General features: G+C 40.5%; 2 protein-coding genes and 1 non-coding gene across 3 annotated transcripts; 1 reads left to right on the forward strand and 2 right to left on the reverse strand.

Moving 5' to 3' along the window:
* The first annotated feature begins 831 nt into the window (after positions 1 to 831).
* Positions 832 to 4,149, forward strand: LOC120006482 (DNA-directed RNA polymerases II, IV and V subunit 3-like). Its single transcript, XM_038856534.1, has 3 exons — positions 832 to 1,370; positions 2,639 to 2,873; positions 3,747 to 4,149. Exons 1-3 carry the CDS (start codon positions 922 to 924, stop codon positions 4,017 to 4,019), a joined length of 957 nt encoding a protein of 318 aa, XP_038712462.1. The 5' UTR covers positions 832 to 921; the 3' UTR covers positions 4,020 to 4,149.
* A 649-nt stretch (positions 4,150 to 4,798) lies between these two features.
* LOC119983861 lies at positions 4,799 to 4,960 on the reverse strand. The gene has a single exon (XR_005464766.1). It is a non-coding gene; the product is annotated as a U1 spliceosomal RNA (small nuclear RNA).
* Positions 4,961 to 5,062: 102 nt separating this feature from the next.
* LOC120006889 (elicitor-responsive protein 1-like) lies at positions 5,063 to 7,771 on the reverse strand. The gene is made up of 7 exons (XM_038857011.1): positions 7,528 to 7,771; positions 7,316 to 7,420; positions 7,031 to 7,157; positions 6,854 to 6,925; positions 5,765 to 5,810; positions 5,363 to 5,654; positions 5,063 to 5,275 (listed from the first exon to the last, which is right to left on the reverse strand). The coding sequence occupies exons 1-7, from the start codon at positions 7,568 to 7,570 to the stop codon at positions 5,238 to 5,240; spliced, it is 723 nt and encodes a 240-aa protein (XP_038712939.1). The 5' UTR covers positions 7,571 to 7,771; the 3' UTR covers positions 5,063 to 5,237.
* Positions 7,772 to 14,259: the final 6,488 nt, after the last annotated feature.

Below are 14,259 nucleotides of genomic sequence, written 5' to 3' on the forward strand. Positions count from 1 at the left end.
AATTCATAAGGCATGCGTACTAACTCAGAAACTACACATGTCACTATTGATTTTATTGGAGGCATAATACTAACTCTTTTCAAAAAAAATTGATTTTAATATGACTTTTTTAGAAAGTCCAATTTTGTTAAAACTCAAATCATTTTAGTTATAAAAACACTTTGAATTTGGACTATTTTTCCTTAGAATCTCTCTTCGCAATTGTGCCTCCTTTCATGCCCTAAATTCAATGGCAAAATTCATAGATCTCGAGACGTCATTACTAATGATGTTGTAATATAGCATTTTTTAGAATACGAAAACTCATAAAAAACAATTGTGATAAGTAAAGATGTAATATTCTATTACTTAAAACGATTGATTATCTTTGTACAATATAAATAACCAAAAAAAAATAAAGATCGCTGCCTCTATTCCCATGCTGATTAATTATGCTCTATGAATACTGATCTTAGCTCCACCACTAATGCCAGAAAAGCTCATGGAAATTCATGTGTGAGCTCATGACTCTGGAGAGGATTGAACCCTTGTGAGAGAGCATGATTAGCATACACCTTATCACCAGGCCAAACACCATTATTGACAAAACAAAACAATAATAATTTGGACTTATGCCCTAAACCCAAAAATAATACCTATTACTTGTGTTGGAAACAATTTTTCCTAGCAAACATTACCTTTCCCTTTGACACAAAAGAAACACACCTAAAAATTAAATAGAGTGCAAATTAATAATGGGCCAAATCAGTGGGCCTTCCCCTATATCGACCCATTTAAGAACCGGCCTTTTGAGTTTTGTCTCTTTCACTCCGTCCACTTCTGAGTTCTGATTATTTTCAGTGTCTATAGAACCTGAAGGCCATAAAACATCGCAAAACCTCCCTTTCGTTCGCATTCTCTGGTCTCGAGAAGGGAACGACAATGGATGGGGGAGTGTCGTACCAGAGGTTTCCCAGGGTGAAGATCCGGGAGATGAAGGACGACTACCTGAAGTTTGAACTGCGAGATACTGACGCGTCAATAGCAAACGCGCTGCGTCGCGTGATGATAGCTGAGGTGCCGACGATAGCCATCGACCTGGTCGAGATCGAAGTCAACTCCTCCGTCCTTAACGATGAGTTCATTGCCCATCGTTTGGGGCTAATTCCTCTTACCAGTGATCGTGCCATGAGCATGCGCTTCTCCCGTGACTGTGACGCCTGCGACGGCGACGGTCAATGTGAGTTCTGCTCTGTCGAGTTCCATCTCCGCGCCAAGTGTCACTCTGACCAAACCCTCGATGTTACGAGCAAAGATTTATACAGCTCAGATCACTCGGCTGTACCTGTCGATTTCTCCGATTTGGCTGGCTACGAGTCTTCTGAGCAGAGGTAAACATTCGTTCTTTTAACCTTATTTATGGATTTGGGTTGGTATTTATTTCTGCTCGTGAGTTAGGAAGTAGTGATAAAAAGGCTCTACATTTTGATTGAGATTGCAGTGTCAGGGGGATTTGCTCGGGATATGGAAGGTCATGCGTACACTTTCGTTGGGTTTTGGGAGAAATTTTAATCTGATATTAGGGTGTTATTGTGGGTCATATTTCTCTTGTGGACCATGGCAGGGTTGTGTGGCCGTTCTCTTCTTCATGCTGATTGCATATTGAAAATTTTTTTAGTTCATTTGTAATAGAGGTAAATGCAGGCATGCAGCAGTCTCTAGGAACTTTGACTCACCATTGTTACTGTTGTAAGTTATTGACTGTTTGTGGCATGCTCAGAGGGTTTTCTGTGATATAATTGATGTTTCTTTATAATTAATTAATTGTTCCAGTGAAGCATGATAAAACTTAGTGGAGAAAAAAAATATTAATGTTGTTTAATTCCAGGTAGCTTCAGATAATGGTTCCACTTAATTTAGGAGAGAAGATTGTTGTGGAGCCGTGGTGGGTATTATAGTTATAGTTTTTCTTCCTCTTGAACTTTAAAAGTACATCCTTCGTTTTTCTTGTTTCTAATATCACATTTACAAGTTATTGCTGTTTACTTTTGGGGCTCATGTTTAATTTTACATGAAGTATATTTTTTCCCAATTCATCATTAGATGGTTCTCTTTTATAACTTTAAACAATTGTTGGGCTTTCAGGTTATTATGTTGTATATATTTCAAGAAAAAATGAAAGACATTTCTTAAAGCTTTTCGTAGAAGGGAAATTACCTAGTTTTATAAGTTTGTCTGTTCTGGTTTTTGGAAGTACATCTATATCTTTTGTGTTAAGATTTTACTGGAACCATTAGAGATGCATTATGCATCAAACTTGCATTTAACTTTTTCCTGGGTTCAAATAAGTCCTTACATAAGATGGCATGTTTGCTCTTCTATTTAATATCATGATATAACTGGTAAGAAATGGGAAAGGAAACTAAATTGTCTGCTTGCATGACTGTTTCTTTGATTAAAACAGATGACCCTTGATGAGCAAGTACTTTCTTGAATTCCCCTTTTTTTTCTTTTTCAAGATGGTGTTACAATTTTGTCGCTTCTCTCATCTCTTAAATCCTGGGTAGAACAATAACATGTGTGTGTTTTTGAACGTAATCGTTCAAGCAATTAATTTTGTTGGGTGTTGGCTCTTATAATTTTTTATTCTCGTCTCTAGGGGAATTATCATTGTCAAGTTACGCCGTGGACAAGAACTTAGGCTACGTGCAATAGCAAGGAAAGGGATTGGTAAAGACCACGCAAAATGGTCTCCTGCGGCAACAGTCACCTTCATGTATGAACCAGAGATTCATATCAACGAAGAGATGATGCAAACCTTGACACTTGAGGAGAAAGTGGCCTTAGTTGAAAGCAGTCCAACCAAAGTATTGGGCATGGATTCTAATCAACAGGTTGGCCGCGTTGGTATCGTATAATTATTTTTTTATACTTAACCATTGCAAGGAAGAATGGAGGCTTGAGAAAATTCATTGTTCCACAAATGATAGTTTTCTTTAAGTCCATTATGATAATGAAGCAGTACTTATTCTGCTTGATATTAGCTATCAAGGGAGGGAGGGAGTGGTATTGAGCTCATGACCTCTTGGTTATGGGGGGTGGGGAGCTTGCCAGTAGGGCAAGTCTTAATCCTCCATTTGTTGGTCGATATCTAGTGGCAGACTGTGTTTTTGCCTTTTTGGTATGTGAATTAGATTATTATGTGTTTTTGCCTTTTTGACTGTGTTTTTGCCTTTTTAGACTGTGTTTTTGCCTTTTTGTGTTTTTTAATGCTTTCAACTGTCTTCCATGTACATCCATTCACATGTTTTCTTTTGAATACGGACGCCAACCCCATGTTACCTTTTTTGTTAAATATTAATTACTTTCGAGAAAAACAATGGGATAGCTGGCTGCCAAAATTTTGCCACAATGATCCATTTTTCCTTACTGTTATTTATCTTTGTTTTCGAGTTCTTAAATTTGTGGTTAAGGTTTGATTTCAAAGAGGTTTCCCATTAATTCGATGAGAATTATTATAAGCCAATGAGATTGTTCAATTAGTGGGCTTATGCTGCAATGAGGAATCAGTTGCTAAGTTGGAATGTTTTATTTAAAATGATCCAGTGTAGTACATAAATGGGTTCAATTAGTAGTAGTCTTTGGCCAAGTTCTCCTAGATTTCTTGATTTTCTTATTTAGTTTTCATATGTGATGCTTTGCCAAGTCGATATGGCCTAACTATTAATTCTTAGGCAATGGCTTATCTGCGTTCATATTACTTTCAGGTTGTAGTGGTTGATCCGGAGGCATATACTTATGACGATGAAGTGCTCAAGAAAGCAGAATCTATGGGTAAACCAGGGCTTATTGAGATCAACGCTAGAGAAGACAGTTTTATTTTCACGGTGGAATCTACTGGTGCTATCAAAGCTTCCCAGTTGCTACTTAATGCCATAGAAATCCTGAAACAGAAGTTGGATGCAGTTCGACTATCCGAGGACACTGTTGAGGCTGATGATCAATTTGGTGAGCTAGGTGCCCATATGCGAGGTGGATGATGATGATGATGTTGGTTAACCAAGTGATCAATTTAAACATTTGTAAGCTCGTACCTGCTGATATGGTCCAACTGCACATTTCCTTTTAAATCTCATGTGGATGCCAATTTATGACCTCCATGTATAAGTATGCACCCAAGTCCTAAGACTCCTAACTTCTGTTTGGAAAGAACCATCAATCATTTACCATGAATACATTCAGGGGTTTTTGTTTAGGAAGAAATATGGACCAGTACTGTTCTTCCTAGGGTTGTCCAAATTAATCGCTTGGACCGAATTGATCGACCGACTGAACCAATTGGTCGATTATTATCAAAGATATGTTAGTGAAGATCGATTGAAAAATCGATCCGATCGATTAATTGGTTATTTTTATGTCAAAAACCAAGAAAAAACGGATCGATTAATTGGTTATTTTTATGTCAAAAACCAAGAAAAAAAAGGGATTGATATCGACCGTGGACACCCTTTCTAGCTATAGCTAGGGCCAAGGAGGGATATAAGAACTAAGAAGCTCAGATGCAAGAATCCATTACTGTGCAGAGGATAATTTATAGAGTTTTACATCAAACAAAGTTGGATAACATAGCACCCAATTCAAAAAACCTAGGATTAGTGATATGAATTAATATGAAAATACAACTCATAAAACACCTCATACATGATATAACTTATAAGGATCAAACAGATACTTTTTTAAGGTTTACAAAGACATACGAAACTGTAACATGATAAGCCCACGAAACAGTAACGCTAGAAATATTGTAAGACTAGAATAGATAGGGGCCGCGCGGACGCAGGCCCCCACTGCCACAAATTATGACGTAGGCTCTCCCTCAGTGGGGAGACCTTAGGGCAGCACCCCTCCTAAGTGCAATGGAGGTCACTGACCTAGGCCATGAGACTTCTTGATCACCCATTGACCCCGTCCAGGTAAGTATGTTTCAACTGGGCATTACGGCCCATTTTATATTGCACTTATGTCTGAATATATTTGGAGTTTACGATGTGGGATTTGGTGCATATGGTTGCCCAACGGAGCATTAGATACAAACTCTTTATACCTAACTTCAAAATGTTATTTTATTAAAGACAAGAAAAACAGATAAATACAATACAAATGACAAAATCATAATCAATAAACTCAAATAACTTTACATGCGAACTACGGTGGATTTGAGATGTTTGCTTCTTCAGTTATGCATACTGGATTCTCCCTCAGTACGGTGGCGGAAAATGTTGTCCAGGAAAAGGACCTGTTTGACACAGCAGAATTTCAACATTTTGAGACTAAAATATTAGAGCATTTAGCAGCAAGAAGAGTACGATACTCAGAAAATTACCTGGAGGATGATATGGCGAGGCTTGTGGAGGTGGTGGATAGGCATGAGGAGGATATGCAGAAGCTGGAGGGTATGCTGGGGGAGGATATGCAGCTTGGGGAGGAGGTGGATATGCGGATTGTGTATATGCCGAATTTGGTGGGTATGCAGAATAAGGAGATGGACCAGGATATGCAGTAGCTGCAGGTGGATAAGCACTTGTGGCTGCTGGTGGCGGCATAGAGTACAAAGGGGCTTGGTGAAGAGGAGCTGCGTATGGTGGCGCTGCAGGAGCATAGCTTGTTGCTGGTTTCTACAAGAACAACAAACACAGTTCCTAAGCTTTCATTTGATTATAAAGAGATTACAAAATGAAGCTAGTAAAGACATCCAAAAATACTGCTAAGGCACAGCAAAGCTTACATTGGCATTTGAATAATGCAATATTAGTCGTACTTCTCCAGAGTATCTGCAATGGAGGTAAAGCACTTCAGGCAAAAACAAAAAAGAAGTATATTGCCACAAACACTGCAGAAAAGGCATGCAACACCGACTCAACCACTCGCCCATTTCTTACACGGGTCAAACTGCATGGGAAAGGGCCAAACAAGGAAAAACAATTTTGGATGAAGCAATTATCCTCTGTTTAAGTCTTGAAGTCAAGAATGTCTACCAGTTTTCAAGTATAAACTAACAGTTGGTTGACATTGCAAAAGCAGAGCCCAACACACAAGAGGAGTTAATAAATGCACTCCATCGTTGCTGTTCACAGAAGTGTGCCGCAATGCTCTCAATATGTCTCGTTACGGTCAAAGAGCCACAAAACTTAAATAGGTAACGTAACCAAATCGCACTCCAGGGTACCATCAAGCCCACATGCTCATGCATTACATACCTAAATCTCAAGAAGAGTTGGCATGCAAAATCAAAAACTGGTTAACAACTACGACTAAGTTTGGGATGACAAAAAAATCAACACTCTTTCCATGACTCAATTAACAACTATAAAAACGGTGAACGCTAAACCCAACATACCCTCTGAAGAGAATTTAAACATGCAGGAGAAAGATAAGAAAATGATCAGATGTCACCAATCATAAGATTGTTGTTTTTAGGTGAGACTGACAGGACAATACATCAGTCATGAAAATAAATTATATGCCGCCTTTACTTCACAAAAATTGATAAAAGAAGTATCTACATGTATTAGAAAATGATCATATCTAAAGTCCTAGTAACTTCTTTTTTTGGATAAGTAAAGATACTATTATTGAAGAAGAAGCCCAGGCAACCAAAAGTATACAACAAAAGTAGTCTTAGTCCAAAAAACTTCGAAGTTCAATGAATTGGCTCAATGCTCTGAATGATAACGAAAGGGTTCTCAGTTTCCATGATGGAAGCAAATCAGTAATCGAAGTTCGAAAAAAAAAAAAACATGTAAGCACCTAGACAGTTGAAGCCATTCTAATTCAGAGCAACCTCATAAAGAAATTATCTGCCAGCCAAGTTTACCTGCCAGTTTTAGACTGAATTGGCCAAGGACTGTCATCATAGCCCTGTGAAAGTACCTTCTGCAATTGAACCCTAAAAACAGCAGCAAGAACACAAAGAACAGACAACTACAAATTAGAAAAGAACCCATTTTTCCAGAAGATCATAATCCAATAAACGAATGGGGAAGATTATTACTTTCCACTGCCTATGAAAGCATCACGATTCACGGTGTTGCTGTTCCAAACCACAATATTCAGCTCTCTGAGCCCTTCAATCAGCGAGAAGACAAATTTCTCCTGGAATGTGGGATTTTTACCACCATCTGTGATTACAATCAAATCAAATCAAATAAGAACCATCATTAAGGATGCGAAACATACTGAAGATTAAAGTACATAAAAGTCGTTTTCCTTTCAAAATTCAGATCCAAACCCTTTAAGTAAAAGAAAAGGCCGTTTTGATATAAACTATTCTGAGTACCTGTGCAGGTTCTTGTACGGGACTTGTTGCTGCCGTACTCGACGCAAACGTATGGATCTTGCCTTGAAATCCATTCTGTATCTTTCAACTTGTTGCACCCAACAACTGCTCAACAACAAAAAACAAAAAAAGAAAGAAAAAACAATGTAATTTAACTCTGGAAAAAGGATAAAAGAAAAGAAAAGGAGGAAGAATCACTCAAATAGACGTACCGGTAACTTCAAGGAGCTGGCTTTGGATCCCAAAAACCGACATGGAAGAAGACGAGTAGACAATCTGATCAGAGAGAAAATCGCCACACAATTTGACCTACAAAAGTGGCTGTTCTCTTCTCCCCCTTCTTAATATAATGAGATAATCCACAGGATAACTACAAATCAGAATAGGAAATGAAAAGCAATTTGTCTTTTTCAACGTCAACAGAAGGCTGCTCTTGCGTTTTCCTGGTTTTCCATTCTCTGTTTTCGGTTTTTCTTTTGTCTTGGAAGGTGCAAAGTAATGGCGTTGAACATTCCACGAGCACCACACGCTTTATCATAACTACCAACCACGCGCCTGCGTAAAATGACTGACCAGCTCAACGGCTAGTGATAGTCAAGTCAAACATTAAGAAAACTAAAAAATAAGAAAATAATTCAAATTGTTTGACTTATTACATAAATCACAATTTCATGCCATTATTATTATGATTATTATTATCCTCTCAATTCCAACTTGCTGGTTGTTCTAACATTACAAATGAGATGAATGGATTTTAATATCACAAGTGCATATTACAAGTTGAAGAAAAAATGATAAAATTTTCAGCATTTGGTGTCCTAGTTATCCCGACTATTGAGTTGGATGCACAAGATATCAAGATATAAGTTAATTTGTGGGTTCCACAACTCATCAACTGGGAGGATAACTGAGATATCAACTGTTAGGATCTAAGGATGGCAAAACAAACCGACTCGAGCATTATTCGTAGGGTATCCGATCCGTTTAAAATTTGAAATGCGATTCTATAGTGTTTGAAAACAGTTTTGATTTTGATTTTCAAACCCGTCATGGTTTAGGGTTAGGGTACCCCAACCATTTATTATTAAAGTTAATGATAGTAATAATATTATAAATCACAGAATCACCTATATAAATGTATACTACTAAGATACTAAATGGAAACGGTTTTACTATTCCCTAATTGGAAGGGTACCCGATTCATTGTCATTCCTACTAGAATCTCTTATCATAATTGATATTTGTACAAGGAGTTTCATGCGCCTACCCAGTTCATTGACTCTCAGTGGTAGACATATTCTCCATATGGACAGATCTCGTATTGTGACTAGTCATGCAAGGTAGGGAACCATAGGTAGGATTCAGAATCAAGAGTTACCTCTAATACCAAATGATAACCCCTTTCAAACTTAAAACCTTAGCAAGGAAGATTAATGGTGATGAACAAACAGAAAACACAATGAAGAAGAACAATGGAGAAGAAAACTCAATGATTCATTTTATAACTGCCTCAAACATCACTGATCACTATATAACAACATCGGTAACCAATTAGCTAACGACAGCTGTCTTGGTTAACAGACATACTAACTGATTTCATAACAGCTACAAACTAACATAAATATCAACTAATAGAAATATCAAGAGCCGAAGCTAAGCAATGTACAGAGACTTCAATGGCAGTTCATTCACTTTCTTATTCTTCCTCATCTCTGAATGTAAGGACAGAGGCATCAGCAGTCATTGCCTTGAATTCACTTGCTGAGTAGGGTGCCTTAACGCCAGATATTGCTTTTCTGGTCATTAGCAGCATGTAGCTGTTTGGAGCCCGTCGCTTCTGCTAGAGAAACTTGCCCGGTTGAAGGTGTTAAACCTGCGATTTGATATGAATTGGATTTAGTTTCAGATCCATGCTTGGTTCTGGAAACACCTCCTGCAGACGCTGCTTCAGCTTTCCGACTTTTTGAAGAACCACTTTAATTTCCTACCTCATTATCTGAAAACACATCATCTTTATCACACATTCCTGAGTCTTCTACTATGGTCTGGAGCAGCTGAAACACCGTCAACTGGGGATTGACTTATAACAGAGCTTGTTGAGCATTGTTTGAGCAGTTGGCTGCGGTGGAACATAATCATTGTGATCTCCTGTCACAACCTCAACTTGCAATCCTGGGCAGGACAATTTTCTCTACAAAAGAATATCCATCCCAGAAGGTTATTAGAGTAAAGCAACACATAACTCAAGAATAAAAAGCAATAGAACAACAGGAGCTACTTGTCCTAGATATAAACGTTCAAACAAAGGCGATTGAATGATTCCTGGGCCGACCAACCACCTAGGAGTTACCATTACATCAATATAGATATTGACATTCATACCTTGTCAAACTGATGCAGTCCACATGGCCACGCATTCATGGAGAGATACGACAGGCGTATGAATTAAGGATGGGATCAGCTATTCCGTCAATTCAGCAGACTGCAAGGCTATTACTGCAATCATGGAATCAAGAATATTTACATTACGTCTTTTCCGTTAATTTAGCATTTTATTACTCCTTTATTGTTGACCACTACTAGCACTCCTTTATTGTTGGCCACTACTAGCACTCCTTTGTTGTTGGCCAGCACTAGCTCATTATTATATTGTTTCCAAAAAGGTTGTTTAAACCTGATAAGTTCGAGTATTTATGCATGTAGCCTTCAGAAGGCAGAGACAGTTTTTGAATGAATTAATAAGATTTGATATACAAGTTTTCTTTTCAATTCTTGGGCATTCATAGAATTCAACGAGAATTGAGGGCTTGATTTCGGTATTCATTGGATCAATGAAATTGAGTGGCTTGACCTGGTATTCGCTTGCGGATCAACGGGTTTGAATATCACCATCACGCTGTAATTACATCCGTTGGTATCGAAGCTTTAGGAGCGGTTCTTGCTGATGGCACCTAGGAGACGTGCTGGAGCTGAGGTACCTGTGGCGGATATCTACCACCGTGATGACATTGCTCGGATGCAACAACAGATCGAGGAGTTGTCAAGGCAGCTGGCAGCCGTGCTGGTTCAACAAAATGAAGGTCCGCGGCAGCTAGCACCACGAGGTGATGATGTACCATCATCTGACGACGGAGCGTCAGAGGAAGATGGTGACTGGCACAATCCGCTTGTTCCACCCCAACCTCGAGACCATCGTCCTGTCAATCAATATGAATCACGAAGGTGGGAGAGTGGGTTGAAGATTGATATCCCTGAATTTGATGGAGGTTTGCAGGCAGAGGAATTCTTGGATTGGATCAATGCGGTGGAGGAAGTCCTGCACTTTAAGGAGGTTCCAGAAGATAAAAAGGTGGCATTGATAGGAACTCGATTTCGGGGCCGTGCCTCTGCTTGGTGGTGGCAGCTCAAATTGAGTAGGAAGCGGCAGGGCAAGGGCAAAATCGTATCGTGGGAAAAGCTAAAGAAATATATGCGTGGCACTTTCTTACCGCACAATTATACCCGGACCCTTTATCAATAGTTGCAAAATCTAACAATGGGGTCTCGCTCAGTGGATGACTATACCAAAGAATTCTATCAGTTGGTGGCTCGTAATGATCTTGCCGAAACGGAAGAACAATTGGTCTCTCGTTACATTGGTGGATTGCCTATTCAATTCCAGGATGTGGTTAATTTGTTTGATCTATATACAGTCTCCGAAGCTTTTCAACGAGCCAAACAATTGGAGAAACAGTTGAGTCGTAAGGGCACGAGAAGTGCTTGGGGAGCAGGCAGTAGTAGTGGCTTCACAACCACGCCGACCCCTCATCCTGGGGGAACAACGCCAATTCCTATTGGTCCACAACCTCAATCCCTTACCGGACGTACTGGTAGTATGAGAAGTGGGTCATCGCATAGCGGACTGCCCAAAACGAACTGGAAAAGGATTGCTTGTGGAGTTGGAGGTGTTTCAAGTGCGGAGAAGTGGGTCATCGCATAGCGGACTGCCCAAAACGAACTGGAAAAGGATTGCTTGTGGAGTTGGAGGAGTTTTTGGAATCCCAAGAACCACGGTATGATCCCGACCCAGAGGATTACAACGGCCTAGTTGAGGAGATAGTCAAGGAGATCAGGGACCATTGTTGGTTATTAAACGGGCGTGCTACACACCCCGTGCTTCGGCAGGAACTGAGTGGTTACGCAACAATGTTTTCCAATCCACATGCACCATTGGAGGCAAGGTTTGCAGCTTTATCATTGACTCCGGCAGCTGCGAAAATGTCATCTCAGAGGTGGCAGTACAAAAGCTAAATCTACAAGTGGAGGAACACCTGAAGCCATACAAACTCACTTGGTTGAAGAAAGGGAGTGAAGTCACCGTTACGAAGCGATGCCACGTCTCATTTTCTGTTGGCACAAAATATCGGGACAGAGTGTGGTGTGATGTCATCATTATGGATGCGTGCCACTTACTCCTTGGTAGACCGTGGCAGTTCGATCGTTGTGTTCTACATGATGGGAGGAGGAATACTTATTCTTTTATGTTTGAAGCTACGAAGATTGTGTTAATTCCCAATAATGAAGATGCCCCACCAGCGGCACCCACAACCATGGAAGGGCCTAACTTACTATCTATGGCCCAATTCGAAAGTGAGTTTCACGAAAACAATGTGCTCTACATGCTAATTGCAAAAGAAGTGGTCCACACTACACAAGACCTACCTGACCTAGTACAAGAATTATTAGCCGAGTTCCATGATGTGTTTCCTGACATTCTACCTGATACTCTGCCCCCACTAAGGAGTGTTCAACATCATATTGACCTTATGCCAGGGGCATCTTTACCAAATCGACCTCACTATCGGATGAGTCCAACGGAGCATCAGGAGTTAAGGCGCCAAGTGGAAGAGCTATTGGAGAAAGGACATATCAAAGAGAGTCTTAGTCCTTGTTCTGTACCAGCACTACTCACTCCAAAAAAAGATGGAACATGGAGAATGTGTGTGGACAGCAGAGCCATCAACAAAATCACGGTCAGGTATCGATTTCCTATTCCTCGACTTAATGACCTATTAGATCAATTGAGTGGTGCTGTTTTGTTTAGCAAACTTGATCTGAAGAGTGGATATCACCAAATCCGTATTCGCCCGGGAGATGAGTGGAAGACGGCCTTCAAAACCCGCGAGGGACTATATGAATGGTTAGTCATGCCTTTTGGGCTTTCCAATGCGCCAAGCACGTTCATGCGCTTTATGAATCAGATTCTACGGCCATACATCGGTAAATCAGTTGTGGTTTATTTTGATGACATCTTGGTTTATAGTGCTAACCCCACCTTACATGTTCAACACCTCTGTGAAATCCTAACTGTTTTGCGCAAAGAAAAGTTATATGCTGCAGCTAATAAGTGTGCTTTCATGGTTCCCCGAGTTTTGTTTTTGGGATACAATATTTCAGCGGAGGGAATTGCAGTGGATGAGTCCAAGGTAGAGGCCATTCGCAATTGGCCGACGCCTAAGACACTCTTTGACGTGTGTAGTTTCCATGGGCTCGCTTCCTTTTATCGCCGCTTTATTGCTGGGTTTAGTACACTGGTGGCACCAATCACGGATTGCATCAAGGGTGGTAAATTCGCATGGACTCCAAAAGCTACAATTGCATTTCAGGAGATCAAGCAAGCTTTAACTAGTGCTCCAGTTCTTGTGCTTCCAGACTTCGCGAAGCCATTTGAGTTGCATTGTGATGCCTCGAAGGTTGGCATTGGTGCCGTATTGAGTCAAGACAATAGAGCCGTGGCCTTCTTCAGTGAAAAATTACGGGGAGCCAAGCTCGACTATAGTGTATATGATACTGAGTTTTACGCTATAGTCCGCGCATTGCAACACTGGTACTGTTACTTAGTTCATAATGAATTTGTACTTTATTCTGATCATGAGGCATTGAAGCACATAAATAGCCAGTCTAAATTATCCTCTCGCCATGCTGCTTGGGCCAACTACTTGCAACAGTTTACCTTTGTCGTCAAGCATAAGTCCGGAGTGCAAAACCGTGTTGCGGATGCATTAAGTCGCCGACATAGTTTATTATCGTTAATGCGAAACAAAGTAGTGGGGTTTGACTCCATCAAGGATTTGCTTAGCACGGATCCATTTTTTGCACCAATCCTCCTTCAAGTAGCAGCCCATGAACCTTCGGCATTTTATTTGCAAGATGGATTTTTATTCAAGGGCGCTCAACTCTGTATACCGGCATCCAGTCTTCGCGAACTCATTATTCGTGAAGCTCATCGAGAAGGCCACGTGGGTCGCGATAAGACATATCAACTTGTTGCCGCCTCCTACTATTGGCCTAGTATGCGACGCGAGATTAACCGCTTTGTGGAGGGATGCCATGTCTGCCAAGTTTCAAAGGGTACGGCTACTAATGCTGGCCTATACATGCCCCTCCCAATTCCCTCACAACCATGGACCGACGTAAGTATGGATTTCGTGTTAGGCTTACCTCGAACCCAACGAGGATATGATGCCATATTTGTTGTTGTTGATCGTTTCTCCAAAATGGCACACTTCCTCCCTTGTAAGAAGACCACTGATGCGAGCAGCGTCGCAAGTATATTTTTTTGCGAAATATACCGTTTGCATGGGTTACCCCTTTCAATTGTGTCTGACAGGGATACGCGCTTCTTGAGTCACTTTTGGCGCAGCACTTGGCGCCTCGCCAATACTGATTTGAATTTTAGTAGTGCCTACCATCCCCAAACGGATGGGCAGACGGAAGTGGTCAATCGTTCGCTAGGAAATTTATTGCGTTGTCTTGTCGGTGATAATCTGAAGGTTTGGGATCAGAAGTTGAGTCAAGCTGAATTTGCCTATAACCACTCCGTTAATCGCAGCACTGGATATAGCCCCTTCTACATTGTCTATGGCATGGTTCCCCGAGCTCCAATGGACTTAGCTGCTGTCCCA

Source organism: Tripterygium wilfordii, chromosome 2, assembly GCF_013401445.1.
Source record: "Tripterygium wilfordii isolate XIE 37 chromosome 2, ASM1340144v1, whole genome shotgun sequence".
Classification (NCBI taxonomy): domain Eukaryota; kingdom Viridiplantae; phylum Streptophyta; class Magnoliopsida; order Celastrales; family Celastraceae; genus Tripterygium; species Tripterygium wilfordii.